The 14,243-nt window shown below is 44.0% G+C and overlaps 1 protein-coding gene and 1 long non-coding RNA gene across 4 annotated transcripts; one reads left to right on the plus strand and one right to left on the minus strand.

Annotated features, from left to right (window-relative positions):
• The first annotated feature begins 465 nt into the window (after positions 1 to 465).
• Positions 466 to 5,881, plus strand: LOC121096388. Its single transcript, XR_005830476.1, has 2 exons — positions 466 to 656; positions 2,780 to 5,881. It is a non-coding gene; the product is annotated as an uncharacterized LOC121096388 (long non-coding RNA).
• A 2,200-nt stretch (positions 5,882 to 8,081) lies between these two features.
• Positions 8,082 to 13,780, minus strand: DPY30 (dpy-30 histone methyltransferase complex regulatory subunit). Of its 3 annotated transcripts, none has more exons than XM_040612209.1 (5): positions 13,654 to 13,780; positions 13,140 to 13,206; positions 13,008 to 13,055; positions 11,522 to 11,664; positions 8,082 to 8,377 (listed from the first exon to the last, which is right to left on the minus strand). In XM_040612209.1, the coding sequence occupies exons 2-5, from the start codon at positions 13,173 to 13,175 to the stop codon at positions 8,305 to 8,307; spliced, it is 300 nt and encodes a 99-aa protein (XP_040468143.1). In that variant the 5' UTR covers positions 13,176 to 13,206; positions 13,654 to 13,780; the 3' UTR covers positions 8,082 to 8,304. The 3 variants fall into 3 exon arrangements, with proteins under 3 accessions (XP_040468143.1, XP_040468145.1, XP_040468144.1); XM_040612211.1 differs by having other exon boundaries at positions 13,140 to 13,240; positions 13,654 to 13,774; XM_040612210.1 differs by having other exon boundaries at positions 13,607 to 13,774.
• Positions 13,781 to 14,243: the final 463 nt, after the last annotated feature.

Consider the following 14,243-nt stretch of genomic DNA (forward strand, 5'->3'; position numbering starts at 1 on the left):
GGGCCGGCGGCGCGGTGCCGGGCTCGGCCGCAGGCGGTCGCCCCGCGGGGGGGGGCTCGGAGGGGGGGGCGCGGGGACAAAGCCCGAGGCCGCCGCCGCCGCCAACTCCGCGCTGGCAGGTGGGGGGGCGCGAAGAGAAGGAGGCCGCGGCAGCAACTGGGTTTGGCCCGGCTCGGCTCCCGTGGACTAGGGGCCGCACGGGCGCCGCTCCCCCATTGGGCACGAAAGCAAAAGCCTCGCCGCTATTGGCCGCCCGCCCGCGCTGCTCCCGCCCACGACTTTGACAGGCCCGGAACGGAGCGGCGCCGCCTCGGGGGGGTGGGGGGCAGGAGGCGGGGCTCGGCGGGGAGAGCTGCCCGCGGGTTGGCCGGCCGCGTTGCCGTGGCGATCGCTTCTGGCCCCGCTGATTGGCGGGGCTGTGTCTCCGTGGTGGAAGGGAAGATTACGAGCGCAGGTCAGATGAGGGGAGGCACGGCCGGCGGCGCTCCGCCCCGTGCGGTGCGGTGCGGGCGGGGGCGCGGGCGGCAGCGGGGCCCCCCACAGGGCCCTGTCTCTCCGCCGCGGCGGGCCGGGGGGTTGCCGGGGTGCGGGCGGCTACCGGACACCCCCCTCCGGCGCGGCGCGGCGGGCCCCTGCCTGGCAGGCCGGGGCGGGAGGTGAGGGGGGTGGTGATCCCGGGCGCGAAGAGGTGCGATGCGGTGCCGGGGGTCGCCCCTTTGCCGTGAGGAGAGCGCGGTGCAGGCCGCGGGGCCGCGTCCCCCGGTCCCCGGCACGGGCTGGGCGAGCGGGTCGTACTCTGAGGGGCTCGTTCGCCCTTTCGGGCCGGGGGGCTGGACCCCGGCTGCCGTCGGTGCCGCGCCGCGCAGCGGGCGCGGGCGGCCGCCTCGGTGTAGAAGGCCCCGGTTCACCTCAGCTCCGTCCTTCCTCGCCCCTCGAATGTTTCTGTGAGCTTGGTGAATGGACGGCTGCCATGGAGACGAGAAGCATAGCCCGAAATAGCTCCTACGGCAGAAGGGGAAAGGGGAGCGTGGCCGGTACCAAAGAGGGGGAGGAAAAAAGCAATTGTAGCCGCTGACGTACGAGACCACCGGGAGAGAGGGGTGCCAGGCTGGAGGGGTGGGGGCTGCAGCCATTGACGTGCTAAGGCAGACTGGCGCCCTGTGAGGCGGGAAGTGTGTGGGCCAGGGTAGGAAACACATCCCTCTTCTCCCCCTTAGGGCATTTTATTCTTTGAAAAGTCCCCCAGCCAATTACAAATGAATGCAAAATACAGAGCTTTTGGGGGTTTTGTGGGTTTTTTTTTGTGTTTTGGTTTGGTGGTTTTTTTTATTAAACAGTAAACCAAAGGAAACGGGGGACAAAGGCATTGCACACAGTATGTCTTGGAAGATCAAAAAGTCGTGCTGCAGGGAAATGGCCGATGTCATTTTTATCCGTGGGGATCCTTCTCTGCACCCGTGACGCATCTCCCAGTGCAGCCGAGGGGCAATGAAGACTGGAGTCTCCAATTAATAATATTTGTAATAGTTTGTCAGGGGGAAGTGGGACCTGACTATCTCAGGAAATGTCTGGTATTTTACGTAGCCTTCGCTGGTCTAGCTGTCCTTACAGTATTCCATAGTTATTTTGCAAATAGTGCGTTGAAAAAGGTTCACGTGGGTTGTGACTGCTGCCTGGACTGGAAGAACTATCCTGCCTGACTGCTTTAACATAAAACGTATTGGTGGTTTTGATAAGCATTTATAACTAACTCTTAAATCTTTTACATATACTTCAATACTGGGAATAGTTCCTGAACTGACTACTAATCCCTCAATAAAGTTATTTAAAAGCAGCAGAAGATAAATTTCATAGAGAAAAATAAATGTTGCAATTACGTACTTACAAAAAAAGGTCATGCCAGCAGATAGTTTTTGGTGCACCGTTGTCCCACAATCCACCAAGAACAGTTAGTGGAGACTGCTAGAAGGAACATCTTGGGGGAACTGGAGGTTAAAATAATTTTTAATTACCTGGTATTCCTTTCTACCATTTAGAGGAAGAGCTTTCATCTCATGTAAGCTCTTCCCCTCTGATGAAAACAAGATATAAGAACTTCCAAGTGGTTTTCTAGACAGTGTAATGAGCAAAAACTTAAGTATTTCTTCTGGATTTGCTACCTTTCTCTATGTAGTGGTGTTTTTCTCTTCAGCTTGCCTTTTAAATTTTCTTTAATATATTTCTTTTCTTGTTGTTGCATACCTCTTGGGCTGGATCCCTTTTCTCCTTGTGCTTCCTTTTTATGTTTCCTTCTCCCTTGCTTTCATCATTAACCGTTCTTTACTTGTGTGTAGTTTTTTCTCACCTAGATCAGGTGTAGATTAGGATGAAGTTTTTACTTTATGTATTGTGAATGTAGGATCCATATAGATGCAGAAGAACAACTGCAGCTAAGTGTCACGGAAAGCACAAGCTTCTTTGCTAATCCTTAGATTGTGGCATATGCCTGTATTCCAGTGAATCTCTGTCCTCTGTTAGCAGCCAGCACTGTCATTCTAGAGCCCAGTGAAGCTGGAGGACTTCCTTCTCAGTTTTGTACTGTTCTTGCCCAAGTTTGTCATCCATAGTATACTACAGGAGGAATTTCAGTTGTTTTCACTGGTGAGGGTGACAGTAGGGTTTTTCCTTTATTGCCTGTCACAGGCGGACATAATACCACTGAGCAGCGTTTAGCGATTTGTGGGTTCTTCTATTTTAAGCTTCTGTCACCTCCTGATCACAGTTTGTTTCTTTGTTTAAGGGCTGGTGATGCACTTCCTCAGTACCGTATAATGTGAACGTGAGAGGCAGAAACAGAAAAGCAAGCAGCTCTTCAGTTAAGTAGAAGATGGCAGTGCTGGGCTTGCTGGCACTCAGGACATGGAGGTGTGGAAAGGTTCTAGCCACAGGCTGAGGATCTGGGCTGAGCTTTCAGCTGAACGCTGTGAAGCATGGGTTAGGTTGGGAGATCCTCCTGCTTTGTAATTTTTTCAAGGACTGTTTGTATGGGAAAAGTAACAGGAGCGCTTACCTGTTCAGAGCTGTTACTTAAGTCATTTTTTCTTTGATGTGCAGGGGAGATTGACACAATGCATGGACACATGTATGTCTGTTGGCTGGTTGTTCCTTACCTGAAAGAAAAGCATGAAGGCAGATGGTGGCAAGAGTGACTTGCCAGTTAGTGTGCCCTTAGCGTGCAGGCGTTTCCTTGGGTAACATCCTGTGCCCAACTTGGGTGGCACATGTCTTCAGCTGGCTCAGCTGTCAAGGTCTCTTCCTTTCTTGGTTTTCGCTCCTGTCATCTTGCATATGGTTTATTTTGGCTTCTTTCCTATCATCTTCTCACACCATCTTCCTGTCTCCTCCCTTCTCAGGAAGCCGTTCACTGTTACTCTAGGTTTTTCTCTACTGTCATTCTGCATCTGAGGAACCTGTTGATCCTAGCAGGCCTTCCTTCTACTGTACTTAACTCTCTGTCTCTCTCCCCCCCCCCCCCCCCCCCCCCTTACAAGGGAAATATTTCCGCTTCCTGTATAATGGAATAACATTATCAGTGGGTAATTATCCATCTTGTAAATATCACAGTGTTCACCAGAGAAAAAAGGCCATATGCTTTCTAGGAGATACTTCTCAACCATCCAGCAGCATTTATTAATTTATACTCCTCTCAGAATACAGGTTTATTATGCACAACTGCAAAACAGACTTCGAGAAGAGAGAAAAGCACTGTGGGAATAGGAATATGACACATTTCTAGTCAGTGTTGCCCTAGCAGTGCTGTAAACTGCCCCATAATTATTCACAGAGCATTTACATCTTAAGTCCTCACTTAAAACTGTATTTGAAAAGGGAACATTAGCAGAAACGGTGCTGATAACTTTTTTCATCATGCTAAAATGCCTATTTCTGGAACAGCTGGCCTTCTGTACTTTTGTGATCTAGGCTATGTAGTCACCCTTAAAATGAATTCTGACGATGAAATAAAATAGGGAACACAAGCTAGGGCTTGGCTAAGAATAGTTTGTTATGTAATTAGTACAATGATAAGAATAAATCAAAACCTGTATTCTATCAAGCGTGGTAGGCATAGGGATTCTTCTCATGTTTTCAACCTGCTGGTTTCAACTGCTTATATCTTTCAGAATTCAGATTTTGCATTTGTTTGAAAGCATCTGTTTTATTTCTAGAAAGTCTGATGGTGAGAGAGGAGTTCTTTTGATCAGACTGCATTTACAATAGTGACAGCACTTCAGAAAATAAAATGGATAGCTCAAAGACCTGTACTGATCCTGGAGAAAGTCTGTGATAAACTGGAGATGAAAAAAAAAAAAAAAGGCAAGGCAAGTCAAACTGTATTTTTAGGTGGTAACAGGCTTCAGAATATGAGGATATAGAACCCTTTGATCAGAAGTGCTTTTAGTGGGAAATCTTTTCTTCTGCCACTGTTCCTTAAAGGTAAAAGATAACATTCTCAGTAGAAGCATTTAAAAAGGCAGGCTTCAAAATACTGCATATGAGTCATATATAATTCTTCCACAGTTACTGAATAGTAACTTCTGGATATTGGATCAAAAATAGTCATCTTGGAAGATGTGCTGTGGTGTTAGCCAGGTATTCCATTTTATTTTCTGCTTACTGCCCTTTGGAGCATATACTGACTCAGTTACCTAGGGTAGTGTGGAGAAAACTGAAAAACAATTGTTCATGAATTAAGAGATAAAGCTTTCAGCTATTTGGCAGTGGCCTGTCATACATCTAAAGTTGCCATTTTCACTTATTTCTTCAAGCTTTTATTTGACATCTATTAGTAATTTTTAGCCCCTTACATCTATTCTCCATTTTATTGACAAGTTCCTCATTTTTATGAATGTAAAATCACTTGGTTTTTGATTTGTACTTCAAAATGAAATACATTTATCCTGAAGCCCTCAGCAATGGTGTTTCCTGTGGAAAAATAGTACTTCTTTCTTTCTGGATTAAACCACGATAGCAAGCATCTGTCGAGTCTCATCACTGAATCTCCATTGTTTTGTCACGGGGAGAGTTTAAAACAAGTAAATGCTTTGCAAATTTGGACTTTATCATGCCTTCCCTAACTTGGAGAATTGGGATTATTCAGATATGATCTGATTATTCAGATAGTAACTTGCTCTCTTCTTCACATTACAGATCCCAATTGGTGAAGCCAGTTTAAAAAGTAAAAGGAATATGGTTGCACTTTTCTTGTTGACTTGTCATAGCTTTGCAAGAATCACTAAAATTTGTTTCTTAGAACTGGTGATTTCACTGCTGCTAGTAACATTTCAACTTACTTTTTTGGAGGAAGCTGCCCGGAAAAGCTGCTGTAGTAAATCTTCTAACATCATCACCTTGTGAACCTGGCTTTTTCCTTCTCTGGAACTAGCTTAGGTGGGAAGACAACAGCAGCTGACACCTTGTACCAAACGGTGCCACCAGCAGCTCAGTAGGTGGCACGCTGCTGGCAGGGACAGCTCACCTTGAGGCAGGTACAGATGCTTTGAGATTCTAGGTTGATGCTAGAGCTGTGTGGAAAGCCAGTGTGTTTACAAGTTTTGTGCAGCTGCTTGATGGGTGTTACTGTAAGATGAGAAATCTGTATTCTGAAATGCAGGTATAACAATACATTATAAGAAAATTGCTCTGTCCAGGGAAGATTAATAGTTGAACTGCTTCTTTTTATGTGGTCTTGCACAAATTCTCAACACTGACATTGGGGAGCAGCATAGATTTCTGCCGCCCCCCCCCCCCCCCCCTTAACAATTCTTAACAATCTTGCAATGTTGTCACCTATGGATGAAACCTTGGAATGCCACTTTAGCAATAAAAATAGCAGTACCAAGTCTTTATGGTGTCTCGTCTTCACTTAAATGTTATTACTCATTCCAGAAAGTCAAAACACTGTTGTTAAAATCCTTTCAGTGTCTCTTTAAAGTGTCAGCGTTTGATGGAGATGGTATTCACCACAATGCAATAGAATTAGTCATCTCATTCCACAATTTTATAAAGTCATAGACTCATTTAGGTGGGAAGAGACCCTTAAAATCATGGAGTCCAACCAGAAAACTGATGCTGCCAAGTCCACCACTAAACCATGTCCCTTGGTGCTACATCTCCTTGTTTATTAAATACCTCCAGCGATGGTGACTCAGCCACTTCCCTGGGCAGCCTTTCTGTAAATTTTCCAAAATAGAGTTTTTTGGGCTTGGTTTGGGGTTTGCAGGCTTCTTTCCATTTTTTTTTTTTTTGTTGCCCAGTCTTGCAGCTCTGGAACTTTGCTAATTCAGTGTTTCCCTCCTAGCACATTAGGAAATATGTAAAATAATGAGAGCCTTCCTACTAGGAGTAATGGCCAGATCTCATTCCAGCCCCTGCAAGTTAGCAGACAATTGAAAAGTTAAGTATTTTTCCTCTGAATAATGTACCTTCTGGCCATTCTTACACCCATGTATGTAAGCTATTAAAGAAAAGTGATGTTAAAATAAGTTAAAACCAAATGTACAGATTACAATAGCAAAGTCCTCTAGATGACAGAGAATGAAGGGAAAATAATTACTTGTGTCATGGTCAACCTAATATACTGCAAATATGGTGTTTAAGTCATTGCAGGAACAAGTCAAATGAGAGTCCCATGTGTCTTGTGAATTTATGCATAATTACAAAAAAAAATATGCAGCCTTTAACATCACACAGAAAAAACCCTCCAACCCTTGCAGCAAAGAATTTAATTTACAGGTTTTTAACTGCTTGCTTTCTTATAGCAATTAACTAAGAAACCCAGAACGGAGATGAGAACGGTAAGATGGCAATATGAAAGTTTATTTGAATAATAATAGGATTTTGGTTAATTGAGCAACTCTTGGAAGCCAAGTTTGCTGTTTCTGTCACTGTCAAAAAAATTGCAGTCATTCTCCCAGTCTATTAAAAAGTGGGCTATGCTTAATCTGGATTCCAGTATCCAGTGCTAGTGAACAACATTGATTGTGCTCCTTGCTCCAAGTTACAGAAAACAAAAATGGGAATTTTGAGGGCTATGCCTACTCCCTGTACTCGTTGCCAATAACCTAGCAAGCCAGTCCTACAGCTACAAGCCAGACTTTCAATACTTCGCTAGTGTTTTTTCACAACATAGTTTACTGTCTTAAATTATTTTTCTTCTGATCCCCAGTCTCTCTTACAGCTTCTTATATTGCACCCTGAGATCTGTGGCTTTTACCGCTACTGAGATTACAGAAGTAAAATCAAGGGGTCTGACAAAGATGTTAAGAATGGGGAAAACAAACAAAAAAAGTGTTGGTAGACCCAAGGGGAAAAAAAAATAAATCAGAATACGTGGTATTTTACTGGGTAGATGAGGATTATCTTGGACGTCAGGAAAAGGCTTTTCATTGAGAGGATGGTTGGTCGCTGGAAACGGGCTCCCCAGGGAAGTGGTCACAGCAGCAAGCCTGTCAGAGGTCAAGGAACATCTGGATGACACAACTGAGTCATGTGGCTAGTTTCAGGTAGTCCTGCAAGGAGCAGGGAGTTGGATTTGATGATCTTTATGGGTGCATTCCAACTTGAGATATTCTACGATTCGGTCTTTGACAGAGAAAAAACACTCCAGCTAGGGGTAGCTGCACACAGAACTGAATTACAGAACGTTTGTAAATCACTTCAAACTTTATTCGGTGTTTCAGTTAAATCCAGCACACCAGTCAGGAGATCAATGATAAATGCTGCATAGCACACCTCATTAATGTAAATGTCTGAAACTCTGGACACTGTCTGCAGGTGATCTTTGCAGCTGCTGAATCTAATTGTTTTAACTAAGCCCATTTCCTGGTGTTCTGAAGAAAGTTCTCTTCTCTAATCAATCAGTACTTCCTCAAATTAAATTCTAACTGCTCTTAAATTTGTTTGCTTTCTGTTTAGGCATGTTGCAGGTGGAGGGTGCTATATGAAATCAAATTCCCCATGTGATTCCCATAACAAATTGTTCCCCTTTGTTCCATGTGTTCAGGTGATGTAGCCCCATGGAATTATTCATTTCCACCCAGCAGTGGAGTTTCAGTACTTTTATTTTGAAAGTCTCTTAACAGCTAGTTTAAAACAAGTGAACAAATTAAATGTAAAGTCTTCTTTATTAAATAACTCAAAACGTAAAGCAAACTATGCGATTAAGAAAGACAACATCATGGTTCCGAAGGATTTTTACAGCAGAAAACAAATGACGGCAAATGAGCATTTCAGTCTAGCAGCCAAACCGTCCTCATTTTTACGGAGTTAATTTCGGTCCTCAAATTGTGACTTGTTTTTTAAAAGATATGCTGCTAGAAATTCAATGGGATTTGGCGGTCTGTAAAGAAAAAAGTAATTCAAAAGCAATTATTTTTTATTCTATGAAATGAGGTAGTTGAAGAACTAATCACCTTCCCTTAAAAGCAACGTAACTCCTCCCAAACACTTAGAAGCATTGATTCAGAGATGACCAACTACCTAGGGTTACCCTGTAAATTCCCAGTTTGTCTGATGAGACAGTTTTTAGTGAGGGGTCTTAGGCCATGTTGGTTCTATGTTACTAAACTGCTAGAACAGTTACATACCTAGAACTAAGGTATAGTCTGCAAGCATAAATACTCTATGTACATCATTGGAAGTTACATGCATTTGCCTATACCTTTAACTCATGCTATATAAAGTAAAAATTAATGGAGCTGTTTTCATGGTTTCTGACAACTGATATTAACACAACAAAACTTACACAAAAACTTCCAAGTTTGAGAATTGGGGTAACCTGCAAGTAGTCAATAATAAACACTTTGGATCACCGGCCTTAGTCCACAAGTGTTTGGTTTTTTTTAAAAAAGAGCTCCTCCAGCTACAGTGCATGAAACCTGCTAATCTGCATGCTGTCTGCAATATAAACGACAAGCTTACTTATTTCACGCTGAGTCAGACCAAAGGTCTAGCAGTGAGCAAATATGCCTATAAAGAGCATTAAGAAAAATGGAGTAAGTCTGTAGAGATACTTCTCTGGACCATCCTTTTGGCTCCCAAGCACGTACATATTTCTGAGCTAGCACCTTTAATAGTCCTGGGTGGATTCCTCTACAACTTTCACCAGTTAGTTGCCCCTTAAGCCCAAATAAAGTGTTAACATCCTCCACCCGAGGCAAAAAATGATATAGCTTAATTATGTGACCTGTGAAGGATCACTTCCTTTTGTTTATTATGAATTATCTACCTGCTTCACTTACTGCATCAGAAGAGATAATAAACAATCCATCCCATCATCATCTCTATGCTATTTGTGATTTAACAGATTCCTAATATACTCTTTCACAGAAGTCTCCTTTCTAGGTATCATCTATTCAGTCACTCCATATACAGATAGCATTTCATATTTCTGACTGCCTTGGCACTCTTCTAACTTTTTCCATATTCTACCAGAATACAGGGGAATTGGAATTACAGACAATATTAAAAGATAATTTAAATTTACAATGTTCTTGTATGCTATGCTTGGGTTTACCCCTTCAATTTCTAAGTCCTAATGTTCAGAATTTATTTTTGATTGAGCAATGCACTGACATATACATTTAATGGTTTAAAGATACTTTTTCACAAGGGTAATTGTCAACTCTGAATATCACTTTGTCACTAGCATTAGGGTATTTATTACCCTCCTAGGTACATAATTTTCTCTTTATGTGTATTCAGTCTTCCACTTTTTGTCACAGTTTCAATTTTTCATAGCAGTCTTCCATAGTTTCACATAGACTTAGTGAAGTTCCTGTGCAATTATTTGCAATCAACTTAAAAAAACCCAACCAAATAGAAAAATACACACAAAAAACCCCAACCTATTCTGTAAAACTCTGTATCATTGACAGATTGTGTCAGCCACTTCTTCAAATTGTTATAAACTATCCTTTCCAGGATTGTGGTGTTGAGCTCATTTCACCATGAAAATTTACCATTTACTTCTACCCCCTATCTTGCATCTTCCAGTCAGTTCCTTATCCACATAAAGGCCTTTCCTTTAATCCCACAGCAACTAACTCTCTTTAAAAGCTTTTAGTGAATGACTCTGCCAGAAACCTTTTAGAAATTTAAACAGACTCCTGTTCACATGTGCTTGCTGACCTCTTCAATGAACTCCAAGAAACTTACAAGACCTGACTTAAGTTGTGTTGACTCCTCCCAAATAGGTCATTTATCTGTATGCTCACTATCCTGGATGATAATTTCTACTGAATTCCAGGCATAGTCATCAGATGTACTGGGCTGTTCCCCGAACATCTCTGTCTTGCTTAGAAGAAGAAATCAGCATCCATTAGTTACTTTCCAGTTCAATTTGAAGCAGACGAAGCTAGTAGTTCAGCTTTTTCACCCCTGAGGTTTGGATATGCTCAACTGAACAGCCAATTTGACCTCGGCAGTTTGATAGGTTTTTTCCCCTGTATGTTCCCCAACCTCTTCTATCAATGTGACGACTCCCCATAAAGAACAGCTCCTTCCATAATGAAGAAAGATGAAAACCCCACCCCAAAACAAACGTTTGGCCGTAACACAGGTACCCAGATTCTTAAGTGGGAGGTTTCCACCTCAGGCTGCGTTTTACATTCAGTCTGCAGCAGAACTCCCATAGATGCCAACTGAAGATCTCACACTGCTCAGGTGCACACACGGGGTGTACCTTCCTGGGTGCTCTTTTGCCTTATTAGCTGTCTGTACAATGCAGTTCAAACTCACAGCTCCTTTTGAGGTTAAGATGCTGTTGATTGCTGTTCTGGCTGTAGGTACCCTGATGTGATTATGGTCATCCATACCAGCTTTTGAGAATGTTATTTCAGCAAAACTGGGAAAGTTACATGCAGTATGACTCGCCAATAGTTCGGATACACCAAAAAGCTAGAAATTGATTCAGGTAAGATGAATAATTGTTTGCTATTACTGAAAAATAACCTTCTACATTGACTAATAAGAGACTGGGGGCATCTTAACAGCATAATCTTTACTCAAACGATAAACTATCAGTTTACTTCTGTGTTGATAGCACAGGGTCAGCTTCATCCCTTAGAAAGTGTTTTAATCTCGACAAAGACACATCAGGCTCGATTTTTAAATGACAAGCGGAACCCTCTGTAATTCCACACTACAAAAATCTTGTGTTCAAAACTAGAACAGCTTCTTGCCTTGCTGCTATACGGTGAACTATGTGATAAAATTAATGCAAAAATACATTTTTCCCCCTCCAAAACCTCCTTGCTGGAGGATCACATTCAGTAAACTGTTATGCCACATGCACCTCAATGAGGAGCACATCCTACACGGTCAATCACAGCAATTCGTAAGTTTGTAAACCTGTTATGATGACTTTCTTACAACCAGCAAACTAGCAAAACTATGTCTGGTGTGCAAGGTCTGAAAAGGTGACGCACCACCCAAGTTTGAGACCTACTTTTTTCGTACAAAAAGGAACAATGAAGCATCTCACCTTTCTTTTGCAAGAACAGCAAGTCCCTGTAGCAAGATAGGTACAACTGTCTGATCCAAGTAGGCACGTGTGGGTAATGACTGAAGATCCACTTTCTGCTTTGATGTTTTCTCTGCATTTATTTTCTCATTTTCTACTATCCTCTGAAGTAGAAAAAAAGTGAATCAACATTGGTAATAGCAGCCACATCTACTCTGAAGTGTTAGTGCAAACAAAGTACCCATCTCTTCACAATCCACTGGCAATAACTTCTTTAAATCTTTAAAATTTAAGTGCGTATTTTTCCTCGCACAAAAACTCAATCTCGAGGAGCGTTCTGTTAAACTCTTACGCTTTGGGGAAACAAAGTTAGGGAGTCGTAAGTTTCCTAAAACAGGTGACACTCAATCTCTATTGGGTTTATTTCTACTTTTGCATTCACAGATTTAGCTTCTACACCACTGAGACATGAATGACTACTAACAAGGGCTGTCTTAATTAAATGGTTCCTGTATGCACACCCTTTTAACAAACAAAAAATGGTAAAAGCACAAGAAATTCAGGTGAAGTCTGACAAAGGGAACTCTGCTAAAGTTAAGCAATTTGAGACTGTGCTCTATTAAAGTATAGATGGACACTTTAAAGAAAATGTATGCAAAATGCTGCCAGGTACCTTCTGGTCAGAAAGTGCTGAATCATATTACACCATTAACCATAGCTAAAAAAGGATACCCTACCACAGCCAGCAAACCAAACATACTCAACGCAACATATATGAATCTACCGATACACGACCAACATATCCAATGGGTTATGGTTCTGTAGTGGAAGCTGAGGCATACAGACAAACACTTATTAGGGAGATGAGTCACAAGAGACATTTAAGAAAAGTTTCTGAAAAAATTTAGCATAGAGTAGGAGCTTGTAATGGAGGGAGACTGAAGGCCTTTCTTTGATAAGGAGTAAAATAAACGTCATAGAGTTGTTATTCTAACCCACACTGTTACCAACAGTGGAGAGAATGGATTGTGTCTATTCTTTCTTAGCACAAGTAATCAGATACCTTGGATTACTCCGATCCAGTATTTCTATTGACAAGAATATGAAACAAACCCCTTCCTTCAATACTTCTTCAGAAAGGCCACCAAGTCCTACTCTTCCCCTCCTGTAATAAAAGTCTGGCTGGACTTTTGTGGCATAATATGTTATGTAGATATATATAATAGATAGCAATAGAATAGGTAACAATCACAGGATATGTCCAAAAAACCCCATCTCATTAAAGGGTTTGTTATTTACCTCAGTACCATATAGTACAACGGAAGCAAGGCTACAGAAAATACATTAACAGCCAGTTATTCAAGGGACTACTATCTGCTTGCTCAGTTTCCGTCAGACTTTCTTGGGAACATTACAGTAGCTGAAGTTAGCCTCAAGACTCAACACCTTTCTCCTTGATCAGGAACGTGACTTTCACTGTACTTTACAACAACCAAACCTTTGTTACCTCTACATTTTCAGTGAGGCCGTATTCAGAATGGGGATTTTCTGGAACCTGTAAAATAACACACAGTCAGCAAAGTGAAAATACTCTTTTTGTGCACTTAGCATTATGCACATAAAACATTTCTTGCAATACCTGTGGCTGTCCCTCCATAATCTGTTCTGCCTCCATGATTTGAGAAGTGGAGTTTGCTGGATGTAACCTTGGAAAGCAATAAAAAGCACCTGGTCAGCAGGCTGAGACAGAGAGAGCAGCGTTAGCTGACTGACATGGCATCACCTGGTTACTCAGGCACCCTTAGTAGGGAGCAGACTGAGCTCTGTGCCCCCCCCCCCCCCCCCCAACTTGCACACGTTTTTCCCGCACACTGAATTTAAACGCGTCGTTAAGATTCGCGCTACGCTCGCTGAAGGAAACGGTGCCAGGATAAGAAAACCCAGCATTCACCGCTTTAAAACGAGAGCCCCCAGCGACGACCCGCTCCCCTGCCGGTGCGCAGGCGGAGACACCCCTCTCCCCTCCGGGCCCCGCACGCCCACCGCGCCACAGCGCCCGTGCCCGGAGGCGCCCCACCGGCAGGGCCAGACCGGCCCCGGCTATACCTCAACCTCCCCCCGGGGAAGCGGCGACCCTCCTGCGGCTCTCTCACCCGCCGGCAGGCCCGCGGCTCGGCGGGGCGGTGAGACTGGCGCTGCAGAGGGGCACGGAGAGCCTCTCCACAGCAACCACGGCCGCTAGCAGTGCCGTAAATTCTTTTGACGTAAGTGAAAGAGTCGCGCTGCCGCCGCCGCGCAGCGAACTGCGCCTGCGCACGGCGGGGCCCCGCCCGTCCCCGGCAGCCGGGAGGGGAGAAGGGGGTGGGACGATCGAGCGGCCGACGAGCTGCGTCATCGCTGGGCGGGGCCTCCTCCCTATTGGGGCGGGCGCATGGAGGCGGGGCGAGCGGCTGAGGGGAGCGCGGCTGCCGGCCGGTCTGGGTTGGTGTGGTCAGCGTTGCCCCAAGCGGTTCTGGCTGAGGCGTTTTATTTTAAGGTAATGTTTCCCCATGGCAGCAGCAGCTTGGTCCCGGTCTCTGTTAACCGTTTTGAGGAACAGCCCGAGGAGCCTTGGTTAAAGCAAATCGTGGGGGAACAGGCAGCTGATTCCATTTGCAGGTGCCCTGTCGGGACTGCAGCTGGCAGGATGTTTCTGTTCTCCAAACAAGCCTTCAAAAACCACTGGCACTGGAAAGTTTCGTGG

Source organism: Falco naumanni, chromosome 12 (assembly GCF_017639655.2).
Source record: "Falco naumanni isolate bFalNau1 chromosome 12, bFalNau1.pat, whole genome shotgun sequence".
NCBI lineage: Eukaryota > Metazoa > Chordata > Aves > Falconiformes > Falconidae > Falco > Falco naumanni.